Source organism: Desmodus rotundus, chromosome 3 (assembly GCF_022682495.2).
Source record: "Desmodus rotundus isolate HL8 chromosome 3, HLdesRot8A.1, whole genome shotgun sequence".
NCBI lineage: Eukaryota > Metazoa > Chordata > Mammalia > Chiroptera > Phyllostomidae > Desmodus > Desmodus rotundus.
In genome coordinates, this window is record NC_071389.1 from 141,246,435 (window position 1) to 141,262,793 (window position 16,359).

Consider the following 16,359-nt stretch of genomic DNA (forward strand, 5'->3'; position numbering starts at 1 on the left):
CATTCATCTCATCTGTTAGGTTTTCCTTTCTTTCCCCTGATTTATCTCCATTTTCCCTTTTGCAGCTAAACAACAACAGCAAAATCAAAACTCTTCCAGGAATCGTCATCCCCCTGGTGGCATTTTGTATCCCCTATACATCTCCTAAAGGTTGATATTCTGTGTTTCAGACCTCTTCTCACGTATGTTTGCTAAGTATCTTCATCCCTGGCTGCCTGTTAGAACCACTTGGGGAGTTCATAAAAAATACTGATGCCGGAGGCTCCAGACTGAAGAATCAGAATCCTGGAAGGGCGGAGCCATTGGCGTGTAGGTACATGTTTAACAAACTGCTCTCCAGGAAGGAAAAAAGTCCTGACTTGTAGTATTTGGTCAATTTGCATGGCATAAGTATTTCCAACGCAGTTGATTTCAAGCTATCTACTTGACATTGCTGAATGTAGAATATGGAAGAGATACCTGGAATCGGTTCACAGGGGCTGGCTAGCTCCAGCACATGCCACACACCACGGAGTGGGTTTATATGTGGGACATACATGCCATGTATATGATGATATATAAATGTACGTGGCATATACATGGTGATATTTGTAACAGCCATTTAACTATACATGGTCACCTCGCCCCATATACATAGTTTCTCTTATCTGTGGATTTGCTTTCTGAGGTTTCAGTTACCTGCAGTCAACTTCGGCCCGAATATGTTGAATGGAAAATTTCAGAACTAAACAGTGGGTTTAAAATAGTGAGCTGTTCTGAGCAGCATGAGGAAACCTTGAGCTGTCCCGCTCCGTCTGCCGGGGACCTGAATCATCCCTTTGTCCAGAATATCCCACACCCCCGTTACTGACTTAGCTGCTGCCTAGACTATCCGATGGTAATCAGAGATCGGCCGAGAACACATACACATAATTTTTATTACAATATATTGTTATTTAATTTGTTATTATTAATCTCTTACTGTGCCTAACGGATACATTAAACTTTATTACGGATATGGATGTATAAGAGGAAACACAGTACAAGTATACATAGGGTTCAACACCATAGCAGTTCCAGGGCAACACTGGGGGTCTTGTTATGCACCCTGCGGATAAGGGGTAACTACTGTGTGTGTGATCACTAGGTTATTCTAACATGCAGCCAATGCTAAGAACTTCTGAATTAGATGACACATTTCTCAGATGGACTCTGTGTTTGTCTTCCCCATCTTCCCGGCAACACCAAGAATAGAGACTGAATCAGTGTTGCTAACAGACCACATAATGTTACAGCTAACCTATCCTTCCCAGCCTAGGACGCAACAGTGCACTCTGTAGTATCTTTGACTCAAAGGCACAGAATTATAAATTCACTTTCTCCTGATTTTTTTACTGAAGGGTGAGAGGCTCAATATATTTGGGTTGTCCTACTTATAATGTAAAATTTTTGTATACATTTAATTTTGCTTAGTATTGTATATAAACATTGAAACGCTGGGTATTTATTTTTAGTGCCTCCTACCACTCTCAGCTTTTAGGTATGGGAGTAGCCTGAGAATGATTTTTTCCACACTAACTCTGCTTTTATTCTACTGAAAGGACATGTGTAATTATTTGGATACATATTTCCTGTATGCTCACACATGTTTAGAAGTTTCAATTCTCTTCCAAGCAGCATTAAAAAAAAAACAACAACAGTAAGCACATAAAATTGTGTGGGTGATCTTTCCCAGGCAAGGTAACGCTGCCCCAAGAGAACAGGGTGCAAAGTACAGTTTTTGGGATCTCTAGGGAAAAGAGCCCAGAGATACTTTAAATTATATGAAAGAGATCTGCAAAGAACTTGGTAACCCACGACATTGCTTAATAACTTACTTCCGCCAGTTCTGTACGACACACCTCCATCTCCTGACCTCCTCCTTAAGCCCAGAAGGGGAGAGCAAGCAGAACATTCTCATACTTTAATAACAACTCTCGTACTTGGCAATCATGTTAATTTATCCTTCAGTATTGCTTTCTTCAAGATATACTTCCTTCATAAATATGATTCTGAAGTTTCTACGCATAGATTACAGTTAGGACAAGGAATTCCAGTCATATGGGACAAAGAGAAGGGAAGCTCATTCCTAATATTGATGTACCTGGAGACCGCAGAGACTGGCTTAGTCACGGGAGCAAGGCCTGAGAGTACATCAATCTGCAAAACCAGTGTAACTTAATTTCCCAGTTTCCCGGCCTTCCCTGGGGGCAGTTTGGAATCATCTAATGTTATGAAATAATTCAATGAACAGATATGTTTCCAGTCATGGATCATGAAATATTTTGCAGCTAATAAGTCCCACATCAAGTCAATGAAATATGGATAGCTGGGTGGGAAGGACAGAACCTGAGGTTTCAGAACTGGCGAAACACATGATAATGTTAGACATATGTTTCCTATCCAAGGCACTGGAATAAACTTTTTATTTTTTAAACTTTAATATTTTCTTTGTTCACTTAAGCAAAGGTTTTAATCTTTTAGGGTTTTTAATGACAATCTCTGACTGCATTTCTGATTTTTTCTGAAGGATACAACAAATTGTCAAGAATACTTCAATGCTGATATAATCAAAACTAGAACGATACTACTTAAAGGTTTAATTTGGTTTTTTTTCCCACTTTACCTTTCATATTAATTAGGAAGAAAATAGTCATCACGACCATCTCTTACCTGAGCAGGCTTCTTCTGAACAACTTGTTGTGGCTAAAAAGGAAAAAAAAAAAAGAACTGTTATAGCTTAAGAGAAAACATATATAATGAAAAAAATTAAGTAAACACATTTTAAATATAGACATGCATCTGCAAATGAGATGAAAATGTCAAGGTTCACATGGTTTATTTACTCCTGATCTCTACGTGTTAAGCAAATAAAATGCAGGTCGTCTCTATTAAAACAATCCCAACTGAAGTCTGGCATCCATACCAGCTACATCAAAATAAACTTCCTTAATTCACTTTTTTTTGGTTTGAATACCATAAAACATGAGGAAGGAACGGGCCTAATTTGTTAGTATTTTGCTTTTTAAAAGAGCTTTATTGAGAGGTAATTCACATACCATAAAACTCACCTGCATACTGTATGTAATTAAAAGGTTTTTAGCACATTCAGAGGATTGTACAATCATCATCACTCTAATTTTAGAATATTTTCACTGCCTTTAAGAGAAACCCGATACCCATAAGCAGCCATTCCCATTTTATTTTTCTTCCTCCCTAGCTGCCCTCTCATCCCTAACTCACCAGTACCCTACTTTCTTTCTCTATAAATTTGCCTATTCTGGACACTTCATGTGGATGGAACCATGAAATATATGGTATTTTGTGACCTAGTGTCTTTCACTTAGTCCAGTGTTTTCTAGGATCGTCCATGTTGCAATACGTATCAGTAGTTCATTCCTTTTTATTGCTAAATAATATTTCATTGTGTGGATATACTGCATTTTCTCTGTCCATGAGCTGATGAGCATTTGGGCTGTTTCCACCTTTTGGCTATCACGAATAATGCTATGAAGATACGTGTATATGTAAGTTTTAATGTGGGTATGTTTTCATTTCTCTTAAATATATATATAAATATACAAGTATATATATAATATATAAATATATATAATATATAATGTACACTATATTATGTGTATGTCAGGGGGGCCCCCCAAAACTGGAATTATCTTCTGAAGGGCAGGCGCCCTGCAGTATAGGCTTCTCCAGCTAGGTGACTATTCTAGAAATCCATCTGTATCAGTATACCAGCTGGTGTTATTGTGAGAGGCTGTGTTTGGCTTCAGTGAATTTTTTTGAAGACTCAAAAAAACGTCCGCTCATTTCATAATAGGTGATTCATGAGCACAGCTGCCCACACTGTGCTGAGCGTTCAGCAGTTTTTGACCAAACATGGCGTGACCCTGTGCCCCACCCTCCCTATTCACTCCATCTCTCCCAGAGCTACTTTTTTGTTTGTTTCCTTAGATGTAAAATGTCCTCAAAGAGACATGTTTTGCTGATGTGGAAGAAGTGGAAAAAAAATGGCAGAAGCATTAAAAGGCATCAAAATCGATGAGTTCAAAAACTGTTTTAAACAGTTTTTACTGTTTTTAAGCAGTTTTTAAACAGTCTTACTAGGTGTATTGCATCAAGTGGAGAGTACTTTGAAGGTGACTGAAGTTCAAACATGTAAGAATAAATATACAATTTTTAATAAATAAATTTTTGGGGGGTCCTCCTTGTATGTATGTGTGTGTATATGTATGTGTACATATATGATATATATATATCATATATATAGTCTACAATATATGTGGAATTTCTGGGTCACACAGCTAACTATGTTACTTTTTGAGGAGTTGCCAGTTTTCCAAAGTAGCTGAGCCATTTTAAATTCCTACCAGCAATATATAAGGGCTCCAGTTTCTTGAAAACTTGTTACTGTCTGCCTTTTTAATATTCTAGTGGGTATAAAGTTGAATCTCATTGTTGCTCTGATTTGACTCTCTCTGGCTAAAATGTTGCGCATTTTTCATGTGCATATCGGCCATTGGTATGTCTTCTGTAAAGATGTATCTATTCAAATCTTTTGCCCATTTTAAAATTTGTCTTTTCATATTGAGTTGTTAAGAATTCTTTAAAAGTCCTGGATACCAGTCTCATTAGAATATGATTTGCAAATATTTTCTTCCATTCTGTGGGTGGGTTTGTTCACTTTCTTGATGGTATCATTTGCAAGATATCAACTATCTTATTTATCTATATCTACACTCAATTCTTATGTCTATGTTTGCCTCTGTCTATTTAATTGTATATGCAGAGTGAAAGTTTCCACTTACAAGCAAAGCACCTGAGGGAAATTCTCTATCTAGACTAAATTCATCTTCCAAGAATTAGAGTATTAGAAAAGTATTTAAGTTATTCTTTGTATTGTAAAAGGTAGATTTGACGCCCAAGCTTTCTGATGGATTACTTCCAGGACTCACCCTCATGTCTGCATATTATAAGCCTTATTTACTCTACCTATACGCCACTGAAATTTGGATATGTAACCGAGCCACTTGGATGCAGACAGTGACATGCTTTCATGTTTCAAATGCAAAGTATAAAATAAAATTGCCACAGTTCTCCCAAGTAACAGAAGTCAGAATAAATTCACTATACCACGGAAGAGGTAGAGTTCCTATTCATTTTTCTTCCCCTTAGAATCTCTGTGATGGTGCAAGGTCTTATTGCTGCTGTATTAAAGATATAAAATTACCAGAACTTTTTTTTAAGATGAACAAACTCAAAATAAAATAAATGGCAACATGCTTTTGTTCACCAAAAAAAAGTTTCTTCCCAGTGCCTTTAAATCACAGTAGCGATGACGTCATCAATGCCCGCGATTTGAGATGATGTTTTCTCCGGGTGGAATCAAACCAAGGACGATGAGACTTCTTGCCTTTTCGGATTCAAAGGTGTGTGCTAAGAGAAAAGTGTTCATTTTAAAAGAGTCCTTTGTCAGAACAGGCCACTCTTCCTTCTCTTTTTTTCCCCCTGCCAATTACACCTGCATGTTCACCCCTCAACTGTTTCAAACCTGCACACATTCTTGCAGGCTGACTGGTTCCTGCCGCTCAGAAGCCCCCTCCTTTTTTTGACCGAGCACCCTGCAGTCACGTGACTCCTGCCTGCACACTGTGGGGCTCAATGAAATCCTCGGCAAGGGCTGCCAGCTCACCCAGTTCTCCATGAATGAGGCCCCGACACTTCAATGAGGGGAAAGACAATGTCTGAACCGCTCCCAGCCCTGGCTGCCGGCCGAGTCCGTGTCACAGAACTTCTACCAGCCGCCCTCCCTTCCACACAGCACTTCATACTTTTCAGACCACCAAACAAACAGACCCTTGAATACTTTCAGTGCTGGCTGGGGTGAGGGCGTGTTTTCCCAGTCTCTGGCACCCACTGGCTCCAGATTGTGCCAAGAAAGTTTTTTGTTGTTGTTATTTTGTTTTGTTTTTGTTTTTTATGAATGGCTTTGGGAGAAAATGCAGACGGGAGCACAACACTGCTACCATTCATAAAAAGGGAAAGGAAACAAGCTGCTGTCTGGGAATCTTTTGGGACACCCAGCAAACGGCAACACTTATCTTCCCTGAGGCTTCTGCTGGCTTGGAACTAAGAATCGGTACCTAGAAACCTGCTGCCACTTAGGGTTCGTGTCATTAAAAACACGGTTAATCACCACAAGAAGAACCAAAAAATATCAACTATAAAGATCGTAATCTTTAGTGTGCTGAGCAGTATATTTTGCTGCCCGTTAATAAATTAGTACTACTTTGTACATGCATTTCCCATATAAAAGTTTAAAATCCTTTCTCTTTTTAACATCTGCCCCTTTGTGAATGGAAGGACCCAGGCCTTAAAATTTCCATCTGCTCACAGGGAAACTAAGACACAGGGAATTTAAATAATTTCCCCAAGACTAGTTTCTAAATCCAAGTCTTCTAATTTCTTAATTCTCTAAATAATGACCTGAGGAAACCATTCTCATCCTTTAAAAAAAAAAAGTCAAATCTGGCCCAATCCAGGAGGACCGCTAAGCTCATGGCTGTCCTTGATTTCCACCTCTAGATTCTCCCTCTCCACAGGGGTCTCTCAGGGTTCCTCACTACCACTACCGCCTGGGCTGACGGGGGGGGGGGGCCCTGGCTTCCTCAGGAGGACCCAGCTGTAATTCCCCGAGGCTGCTCACAAAAAGTGAACCCTAGGGGCAAGAGTTAGGCCCACAAGATCCAGCTGCTTCCCCTTGGAGATTCTGCCTTAGGTACCAGTTCGCTGTAGACTAGTCTGAGGACATCCCTTTCAAAGGCATGGATTTCATCACGACTATTCTATGGAAGCAGCAAAGCCCTCCAAGTTGCTTATTTATACAATTCTGAAGGTTGTTTCTAATAAGCCTGTGCGCATGTTTAAGTACAGTTTGGGCACTTTGCTGACTTGACTTGGCATACAAAACTCACAATGCACTGAGATTTTGAGTTCCTCATGTTACGACACTGTGAGACCTTTCAGAAGCTTGTAATGAAAATCTGTCATTCTACTGTGGCGTTTAAGCTTTTAAAATATAATTAGTGAAAGAGGGCTTCATCCCAGAACAAAGTATCATGAACAACAAAGAACCTTGATGAAATGTTTTGGATTAATATAATGTTAAAATAAAACTCTGAGGAGAACTAACAGACCCCATCAATCAAACATAGATTAAGTGGGGCCCTATCAAACCACATGGTTCTTGGCAGGTTGATCCTTAACTAAATTAAAATATAATCATTTTTTAAATTGTTGTTCAGTTACAGTTGTCTGCCTTTTTCCCTATTGCTTCCCGACCCCACCCCTCCCCACTCCCACATTCAATCCCCTCGCATTGTCCATGCCCACGAGTCCTCTACTGGTTTTCCTTTGCTCGCCCCTGACCTTCCTCATTATCCCCTTCCCCCCACCCCTCTGGTCACTGTCAGTTTGTTCTTTATTTCCATGTCTCTGGTTCTATTTTGCGCATTTGTTTTGTTGATTAGGTTCCACTTATGGGTGAGATCATATAGGATTTGTCTTTCACCTCCTGGCTTATTTCACTTAGCATAATGCTCTCCAGTTCCATCCATGCTGTCGTGAAGGGCAGGGGTTCCTTCTTTCTTTCTGCTGTGTAATATTCCATTGTGTAAATGTATCACACCCCTAGTACACTGTTGGTGTAAATGCAGATTGGTGCAGCCACTGTGGAAAACAGTATGGAATTTCCTCAGTAAGCTAGAGATGGAACTGCCTTTCCATCCAGCAATCCCACTGCTGGGACTATACCCTAAGAATTCTGAATCACTAATTCAAAAGAACCTATGCACCCCAATGTGCATAGCAGTGTTATTTAAAAATATAACTTTTAAGCAAATAAATATTATTAGCTTTAAACAGCTTAGGACACAGCATGCTAAGAAAGTGCAAAGGATACAAAAAAATAACATTATTTTTGGATTTCTGAGACCATAGAACACTCCAGTATCTCTCCAAATGAAAGGAAAAACGTTACTGCATTTTTAATGTCCATAGAGTATTTTGGTTTTGCAGATTTTGTACAAAGACATTTGTTCAGGAAGTGGTCTGCCACTGCATCTATTTCAGAATAAGTAAGGGGTTCCCTACCCCTTCTCAGAATCCAACCTATGGTTCCTGGGAGTCTAGGTGTTTTAAAGCTGATACTTAGACAGCTAAGCTACCCCTTCTAGCAGGAACGGAAAGAAAATCTTTCATAACAAAGGACCTAGATGTTATTAGTTCATTGTACTACTAATCTCAACATTAAATGAAAAGAGGCTTGAATTGGGCTTGCCAACTTAATTTTTTTAAAAATGAGGTAGAATGTGTAGTAAAGTGAGGATGAGCATTATGTAAAAGGTCTCAAGTTGACCTTGAAAGAAAATAGCCCTTCATCTGGATCTCTGTTCTCAGCAGAAGTTTAATCTAATTATATCCTTCACTTGCAGTTTTGCTCACTTTGTTTTAAAGTCATAAAACCGTCGCTGAATCAAGAAGTACTTGTGTTTCCTGGCCCAGTCTTTCTTCACGGTAGTTGGTTTTCATTCTCATGGCAGTATACGGCAAGACAGATCCCCCAGCTATTTGCTAAAGAAGAATTTTAAACCCTCATTGCTTTCGTGAGACATGAAAGGACCAAATTTGTTAGCCAACTAAATAACATCTTACAAGATAAGCTCAGCTATTTAAAATTAAATGTGTTAGCTAATTAAAAATATTTGCTCAAGAGATACTTGTTTTCGAACTTCCAAAGCAGCCCCTTATGCCTAAGTCAGCACACTGAAATAGTGAGGCTTATGATTATGTGTATTCGCACAAGTGCAAACAGCTTCATCTTCTGCCTGAACTGCCTGATGAATGTCTCTCCACATTTGAAGAGAATTTCAATAAACAAATCCACGTATTGCTCAATTACCTCCACTGCTCTCTGGACCAGATTGATTAGTTACTTGTAGCAAAAAGTGTCAAACAAATTGAGTAAGTACACACAGCGCAGATAAGACAAGTAATTGTCCAGTCTATATGTAAACACTCCCCACACAGCCACGAACCAGGAAGGCCAGCAGCAGCTTCTTGTCTGTGGTGTGCACGCTGACAGTTCTTTTTGAACAATATCCTTTTGACTCTTTGTCCCAAGTAGTTTAAAGGCTCAAAAGGTGACCTTTCTCTCTGTATATAACCATTCACCAAGACTCACTTTCATTTATGTGCTGAAAAATATCTTTTTTACTTTCTGAAGATTCACAGTGCTGTTCTTGAATATATTTTCTTTGTCTATGACATTAACCCAACTAGAGGGAGATTACCATCATCAAGAGTGGAAATTCTTTCCTGCTTTTTGTGAAATGACCTATTCAACACACTTATTCATGGCATTCTGAATTTATAGTTTTAAAGTTTCGATATTCTAGAATGTCAAGATTTATATTTGGGTTGCTTTAATAAGTGAATTTTATGTTCTATAAACTTTGAACCGCTTTTTAAAAAAGCATAAGAACCTCTTCCTCTTCTTTTCTAAAACAGATCTTATGTGGAACCTACAATAGGAAGCAGACAAAAATGGCACTTCTGCTTGGAATGCTGATGCTCCAACACATTCCTTGCCCCCCACCCCCAGATGCCCCTGATGCCCATCAATGAAACACCAAGAGGTCCAGGGAAGGTCAAGTAAAAGCTTCTGATCTCTAGATGCAAATCCTCCTTCACACTTGTATCTCGCCAGAGTAGCCTCTCCATAGCATTCATTCAGTGTGACATACTGTTAGATCGAATCATGTGAACTTGAATTTTTGTCAGCCAAAACCAGTCAAATAGCAATTCCATATGGTTTAACCTAATAGTTTTGGCCTAACAGCATCAAGGTAAGGTGATGGTTCTTTCTAATCCAGCTATGTCATCTTTATAATTTGTTACTAGATTGTGTTAGCCAACAGATGTCTGTGCTTTCTTCGCACCCAGGTCCTGATGACAATTTTGCCCTCGGTTTTTTCCTTTACGCTTGTTCTTCCAAAGGATGCCAGACTCTGTGGTGAAAGGTGGGATTTGCCCATATCTGGCACGATGTTCCATCCAGTTTTTCAGTTATTCTGTAGCCCTTCTTAAGAACGTCATGGCCGGCTTTGTGACCAGCTAGCTAACTTCTCATACCTACTCCAAGCCCTTCTGGACTCTCCCTCTTCATTGAAACTGAATGGTTGGTGTAATCTGCCTACAACAACTCTCAATGGCTATTCAAGGAAGCTTTAGAATTAAAATTGTGACTTCTAACTCAATTGAAAATAAATAGTCAACTCTCAGTTACTGACACCAATACGGGGAATTGAGTTCAGGATATTCTCTAACACCAAGTGATCAAAAAATTATTAGATTTACCTAAGAAATGTTTTGGCAATGAGAGAGGAAGGTGTATCTGAAGTTTAAAGCATTTATTTCGGATCAAATGTTGATGCAACAATGTGAGTATGAGACTCAGTCGTAGCCATACAAATCCCACCCCTTTTGCGTGGACCACTCTCACTGGTCTGGAATCTGTTCAATAGCTTCCTCAACTGAGAACAACGCTGTCCCCTCAAGGGGGGAGGCCTTGGTAAAGAGGAGAAACCATCCTCCATGATTAACTAGTGGCAATTTCCCTCCAGCTTAGAAAAAGCCTGGGTTGGATCATAACTTGTATTTCTTCTGCCTCCCGTGTGCACTCAGCGATGACCGTGTAATGTGTAAGTACATGTGGCCCCGGATGGTTACCATTTGACAGTAACATCCGGCCCTTTCGGTGTAAAGGAGATTTTGTAGTTCTCTGTACAAAGCCTCCTAAGAAGTGATAAATCTATGGGGAGTTTTGGCAAAATCCCTAGAACTTGTGCTTGGTATTGGGAGGAAGGAGAGGGGTTCTTTATTTTCTACTCTACTTGGCTTTAATCTTAGACTGTAATGCAAAAGACAAAAGTAAGCGTCATCTCAAAAGTATTCACTGGCTTATTAGAGCAAAGTGCCCTCACTGAGGCTGGCCTCATCTCATCTGTTCGAGAATGAGAGCGTTACCGTCTGCCCTGGTCACTGAAGGTTAACACCAGGCTGCGTGTGTCCGACAGCAAGCCCCGTGAAAGCAGTTCCCGGGACAGCAAGTTTGGGGTCAACATTTTGGAGTCTTTGCCTTCCCCCAGGTGCCTTTCAGACACCTTTGGAATGAAAGGGAAAGATCAATGAGGAATCCTTTAAAATCTTAGTGTCATGATTAGTTTCAAAAGCCAAACTTCTTACAATCAGACCTGATGGTTCACAGAATTCTAACTGATACTTGGTGAACTGTACGTCAGACTGGTATTAGGTATAAAAAACAAGTACGAAATGTTTCTGGGTCTCAAGAAGCCTGGAGTCTGATGGGGGAGACAAGTGAGGAAAGAGATATTATGTATAATTACATATATATATATGCACAATTTTAGATCAATTTTTCCCACATTCAATATAATCTCTTATGTCAAAGGTAATCTTTAGAGTAGATAGGCATGATCGTGAAATACAGAGAATAACCACAGGCAAGAAGACATGACTATTTTCCATCTAATAGGGAAAATGAGAAAGCAGAGATAAGTTGATTGAGAGAAAAAAATACAAGAAATCTGAACACTTGATGTCAAGGAAAAGTATCACTTCTTCCCTGTCACACAACAAATACAGGCAGAAAACAATTTTCTTTATTTTCACTCTAGAAAGCTAAAGATTAAGTTTTTTAAAAAATCAGAAAACAAAGCCAAAGGAAAAAGATGCAGCTATGGGGGTAATGCTGTCAAAACCATGGCTAGTTTTAACACGATACTTTGGTGAGCTCCCAGGTCAGCGCGCTCACTAGGCATTTTGACTTTACGGAGGATGACTGTATTTCAGGGGCATAAAGCATGCTGAAGTGAACGGTCACACACAGGTGGGGGCAGAGAAACACACAGTCTCGTGAGTTGACTTTCCATCTCAATTTTTATGACTTCCCAAGATTTGGGGAAAATTTCACCCTTAGGCAAAGAAGCTGAATGAAATTATAAGATTGATGTTACTTCACAGAAAAAAAAAAATCAATCTGTTTCAGTCCTGTTTCCTTATCCTACAAGTTTTTAAACAGAAACACTACATATTTTTTTAAAGGCTCAAATTACTTATTCTCTACCTATTTCTTTTTCTCTGTATGTAGCTACTCACCCAGCTCGTTGGTTTTGTGTTTGCACACATGGTTACCAGCATCAAAGTGAAATGAATAAATATTTAAAACACCATGCTGCCTGGTTTCGACAAATCAAACCCACGTGCAGAGATGCTGCGGACTAAGGTGAAACTTTAGCTAAGGTCAACTTTAGCCAGACAGAATAAATAATGTTCAATAATAGATGAAAGGAGAATCTGTAAGATAATGAAAATGAAATTATATACTATTGGAGATAAGCAATAATTAATACTCCAAATTTACTGGTGGTATATGTGAAAGTCCATTTTAGACATACATCTTCTTAATATTAGACCTATTATTTAGGCAGTGGTTATAGTAAATTGGATTTGGACTTGAACTATATACACACAATTTTCACATAATATTTATATCTTTTTTGGTGTGCTTGCCCATATGCTTATGATAGAGATAATGTGATTTTAAAAGTAGTTCTAATTAGTTTTATTTTGATGAAAGAGATTTAGAATCAATACTTAAACAATTTCTTTAGTTCTAAGAACATTCATTTGGGCCTAAGACTAAAACATTTAAAAACAGCTTTGCAAAATGATTTGAGGATTCAGTCTCTCCCAGCAGCTCTGAGAGTTATACATGGAACTGAATTTAAAAAGCTGAAACATTGTTTTAGGCATTTCCTTTCCTTAAGGAAGGAGTCAGTACATTTATTTGTAATCTCTTATGTTCTCAAGGACTACAAAAAGATAGTTTATGGGTTGAGAGCTCTATGATAGGTAACTGAGTCATATCTCTCCGAGAACCCTAACTTAGCAGTATTTTCTTGGCAACAGTTTCGGGCTGACTTTAGCCGTTGAGTTGTTTTCCTTGGAGGAAGTTTAATGTTCAATCCGAGAAATGTTAACTGTTCCCGAACATTAGCTTACATCCTCTAACTTTTTCAACAGTTGTAGAAGTGAGTTCTCTTTCTCCCACATCCTCACACTTCCAGAGAAGACTTCCTTCCTGCACCTTCTCTCAAGTTCTTCTTGGGATTAATGTCCCTTTCTACAGAATCCATAAATTAAAATGTCTCCATTCCTTCTTCAGAAAACCAAGCATTTCATTCAGCTTGTCTCCAAAATATCTACTTCAAACTCAAGTGGCATTTCAGGGAACTCACTGAACTACCTAAGTCAGCCAACTGCTCTAAAAATTGGTGTTTCTGAGATTGATAGACTGTTGTCTTCAGAACCATTTACCTTTGCTCAGGCTTTCCAGAAACGTCTCTCTGAACTCTGCTTCATTATCCTAGCTCCTGAATCAAACACGTTTCATTACAATTCAGGATAAGATGATACGAATGTTTATTTTGTACATACAGTTGCCTCCACCCACGCACGAGGGGATAGTTCAAGACCCACAGTGGTGCCTGAAATGGCAGCTACTGAATCCTATATGTACTGTGTTTTTGTCTATACATACAGTACCTATGATGAAATTTAATTTATAAATCAGACACAGTAAGAGATTAATAACAATATCTAGTAATAAAATAGAACAATTAGAATAATATATTGTAATGAAAGTTATGTAGATACGGTTTCTCTCTCCCGTCTCTGAAACTGATCTGAAAATCCAGACGCTACTGAGTAACAACCAGGCGGGGAGCGCACACAGCATGGGCGTTCGGGACAACGGGGTGATTCACATCCCGGGCAGCATGGAGTGGAACAGAATGGGATTTCATCATGCTACTCAGAACAGTGTGCAATTTAAAACTCATGATTTATTTCTGGAATTTTTTCATTTAATATTTTTGAACTGTGGTTGAGTTTGAGTAACTGAAACCATGGAAAATGGGGACCACTGTATACTGATTATATGATAATACAGCAATATAAAGTTTACAAAGTGATTTAACATGTCCTGTCTGGTTTACCGCACTCCAGCCACCGAAGGAAGTGTTGCCATTTAGATTTAGACATGAAGAGGCAAAATGCTGAAGACGGTAAGTGACTTGTGGACGATTACAAGGCCAGTGTGTGCTGAAGCCACCACTTCCACCTGGGGTGTCTGGCGCTACAGCTTTGCCCCTTCCACCACAGCGCACTGCTCCGCAGTTGCTTATTCTGTGCTTATTTCCTTACGAAATCTCCAAGTTCTGTGACCCACCTTCCCTCATCCATAAAAATAGCACCTGTAAAAAATAATAGAAATCTATCTTTCTAGGATTAGGATTTCACTAAGAAGAAAAATAACTAAATAAGAAAAACTTCACAAAATGTAACAGTTTTAAAGATCTTAGTTCAAAAGAATGTTTCTAATACATTTAAAGGACTAATCAGTCTTAGAAAAATCTTTTGATAAATAACAACTTTGCTCTGACATAAGTTTTCTTGACAAAAAGTTCAAGATGCCTTAGGAATACAAATAGCACCTTGTTTCTCACTTAATTTCTATAAAAGTAGAAATCTTATCCTGCTATTCTTATCTTTGTACTATATATTTTCCTTCATCCTTTTCTTTCTTTTATTCTCTTCAAAAAAATCAATGGGAAAAAGTTCAGGCAAGGCTGTGAAGGCTGCTGAATCTCAAATATTTCACCAAAGAAAACTTCTGTGATAAATGCTAATGAATTATTTTTGCTTTCCCCCTTCCTCTTGTTTAGCACTTATTCTAGTGTGTGATCCTGTTAAAAATGTTAGCTACGAATGCTGTGGGGTCTACAACATAGGAGATTTATGGACACAGTTTCTGTATCTATGTTGTTTAGAACCTCAGGTGAGCAAAATGTGAGGAAGCAAAGAGATGCCTGCTTCCCACGTGGACTCCTCACCCACATCATCAGACATCGCCCCTCCCCACTCCCTGGGGCTTTCTACTCAGGAAATCCGTAGGTCTCTTGCTTTTAATCCCTTGTTCTGTATGGTAGCTGCGTTCACGGGCTGTTGCTTTTGTGATGTTTCCTGTCTTTGGAATGTGGCCACCCATTATACTTATTTTTTACCCATGATGTATGTAAATACACAGTGCCATACAGATGGAGTCATTTATTTAAAGCCTGCACATATATGTATAATATTTATATATATTTACATTAAGGCACAAGGACTAGTCAAAGCTATCGACGCTGACCACTTCATGCTCCAACCTCATGGAAGCTGTGTCCACAGCCCCTGAGCACACGCCACCAGTGGGAAATTCCCAGGCAGATTCTGCACAGACAGGGCGGTTGCCCACCCACCTGAGTCAGCCGCTAACACCAGTCCTGTCTTCTGCATGAGTAAATTTTCAAAAGAGGTTTTGGACCAGCTTTCAAACGCTCTCATTGCCTGCCTGGAAGAAGTCCTTTTCCTCTGCTAGCTCCGCTTCCTCAAGTGGTAGTGATACCCTTTCACAGATCTCATAAAAGGGTATTAGTTGGACATGCAGATTCCTGGCTCCACTCCTAGATTCAGGAGGGACCCTGTAACCTGCTTTAAATAAACGACGGCCCTGTGGTGGCACTCTGAGAAGCGCCGTGGCGAGAAAACGGTGCCTGCACCCCTACAATTCTTCCCTCCAAGGCGGCAGCTGACATGAGAGAGCTACTTTCCTTGGAGGTCCAGAAGTGGGGAGATGAAAATGAGTGAGAACACATATTAAATATGACTCTATTTCCCTATATTTCCTGTAGATCAGTGTATATGGGGTGGGGTGAACATTCAACAGATTTATAAAAATGTAGAAAATAAATTCTGATGACTCTCAAACATCCCAAAGAAAATCCCTCTTCTGTGCTTTTGGGTACAATAGGGACCCCCACTCAAACGGACTCAATAAGGATATAACTTACCTAATGTAACAAAAAGCCTGGAGATGATGTACCTCCAGAATTAGTTAATTCAGCAGGTTAAATTCAGATGGTTAAATCCTCAGGGCTTCAGATTATTTCTACCTTTCTACTCTGTCATCTTAGTTTTACTCGTAGTTTATCTCCCTCAGAGTCACAGAATGAGGACAGCCATTCCTGGTGGCACCTCCCGGAATGTCAATGTCCAGAAGGAGAGATGGTCTCTTCCTGTGGTCCCAAGGACACTGCCCTGCTCACTTCAACAGGCCAGACCTGCCCTCCTAGGGGAGAGGGA

The 16,359-nt window shown here is 39.4% G+C and overlaps 1 protein-coding gene across 1 annotated transcript in view; it reads right to left on the bottom strand.

Moving 5' to 3' along the window:
- Positions 1-16,359, bottom strand: part of HMGA2 (high mobility group AT-hook 2) — a 128,295-nt gene that overhangs the window by 12,118 nt on the left and 99,818 nt on the right. Inside the window, exon 4 of the mRNA XM_045184729.2 lies at positions 2,692-2,724. Coding sequence (XP_045040664.1) covers positions 2,692-2,724 — 33 coding nt within the window. The remainder of the gene's footprint in view (positions 1-2,691; positions 2,725-16,359) is intronic.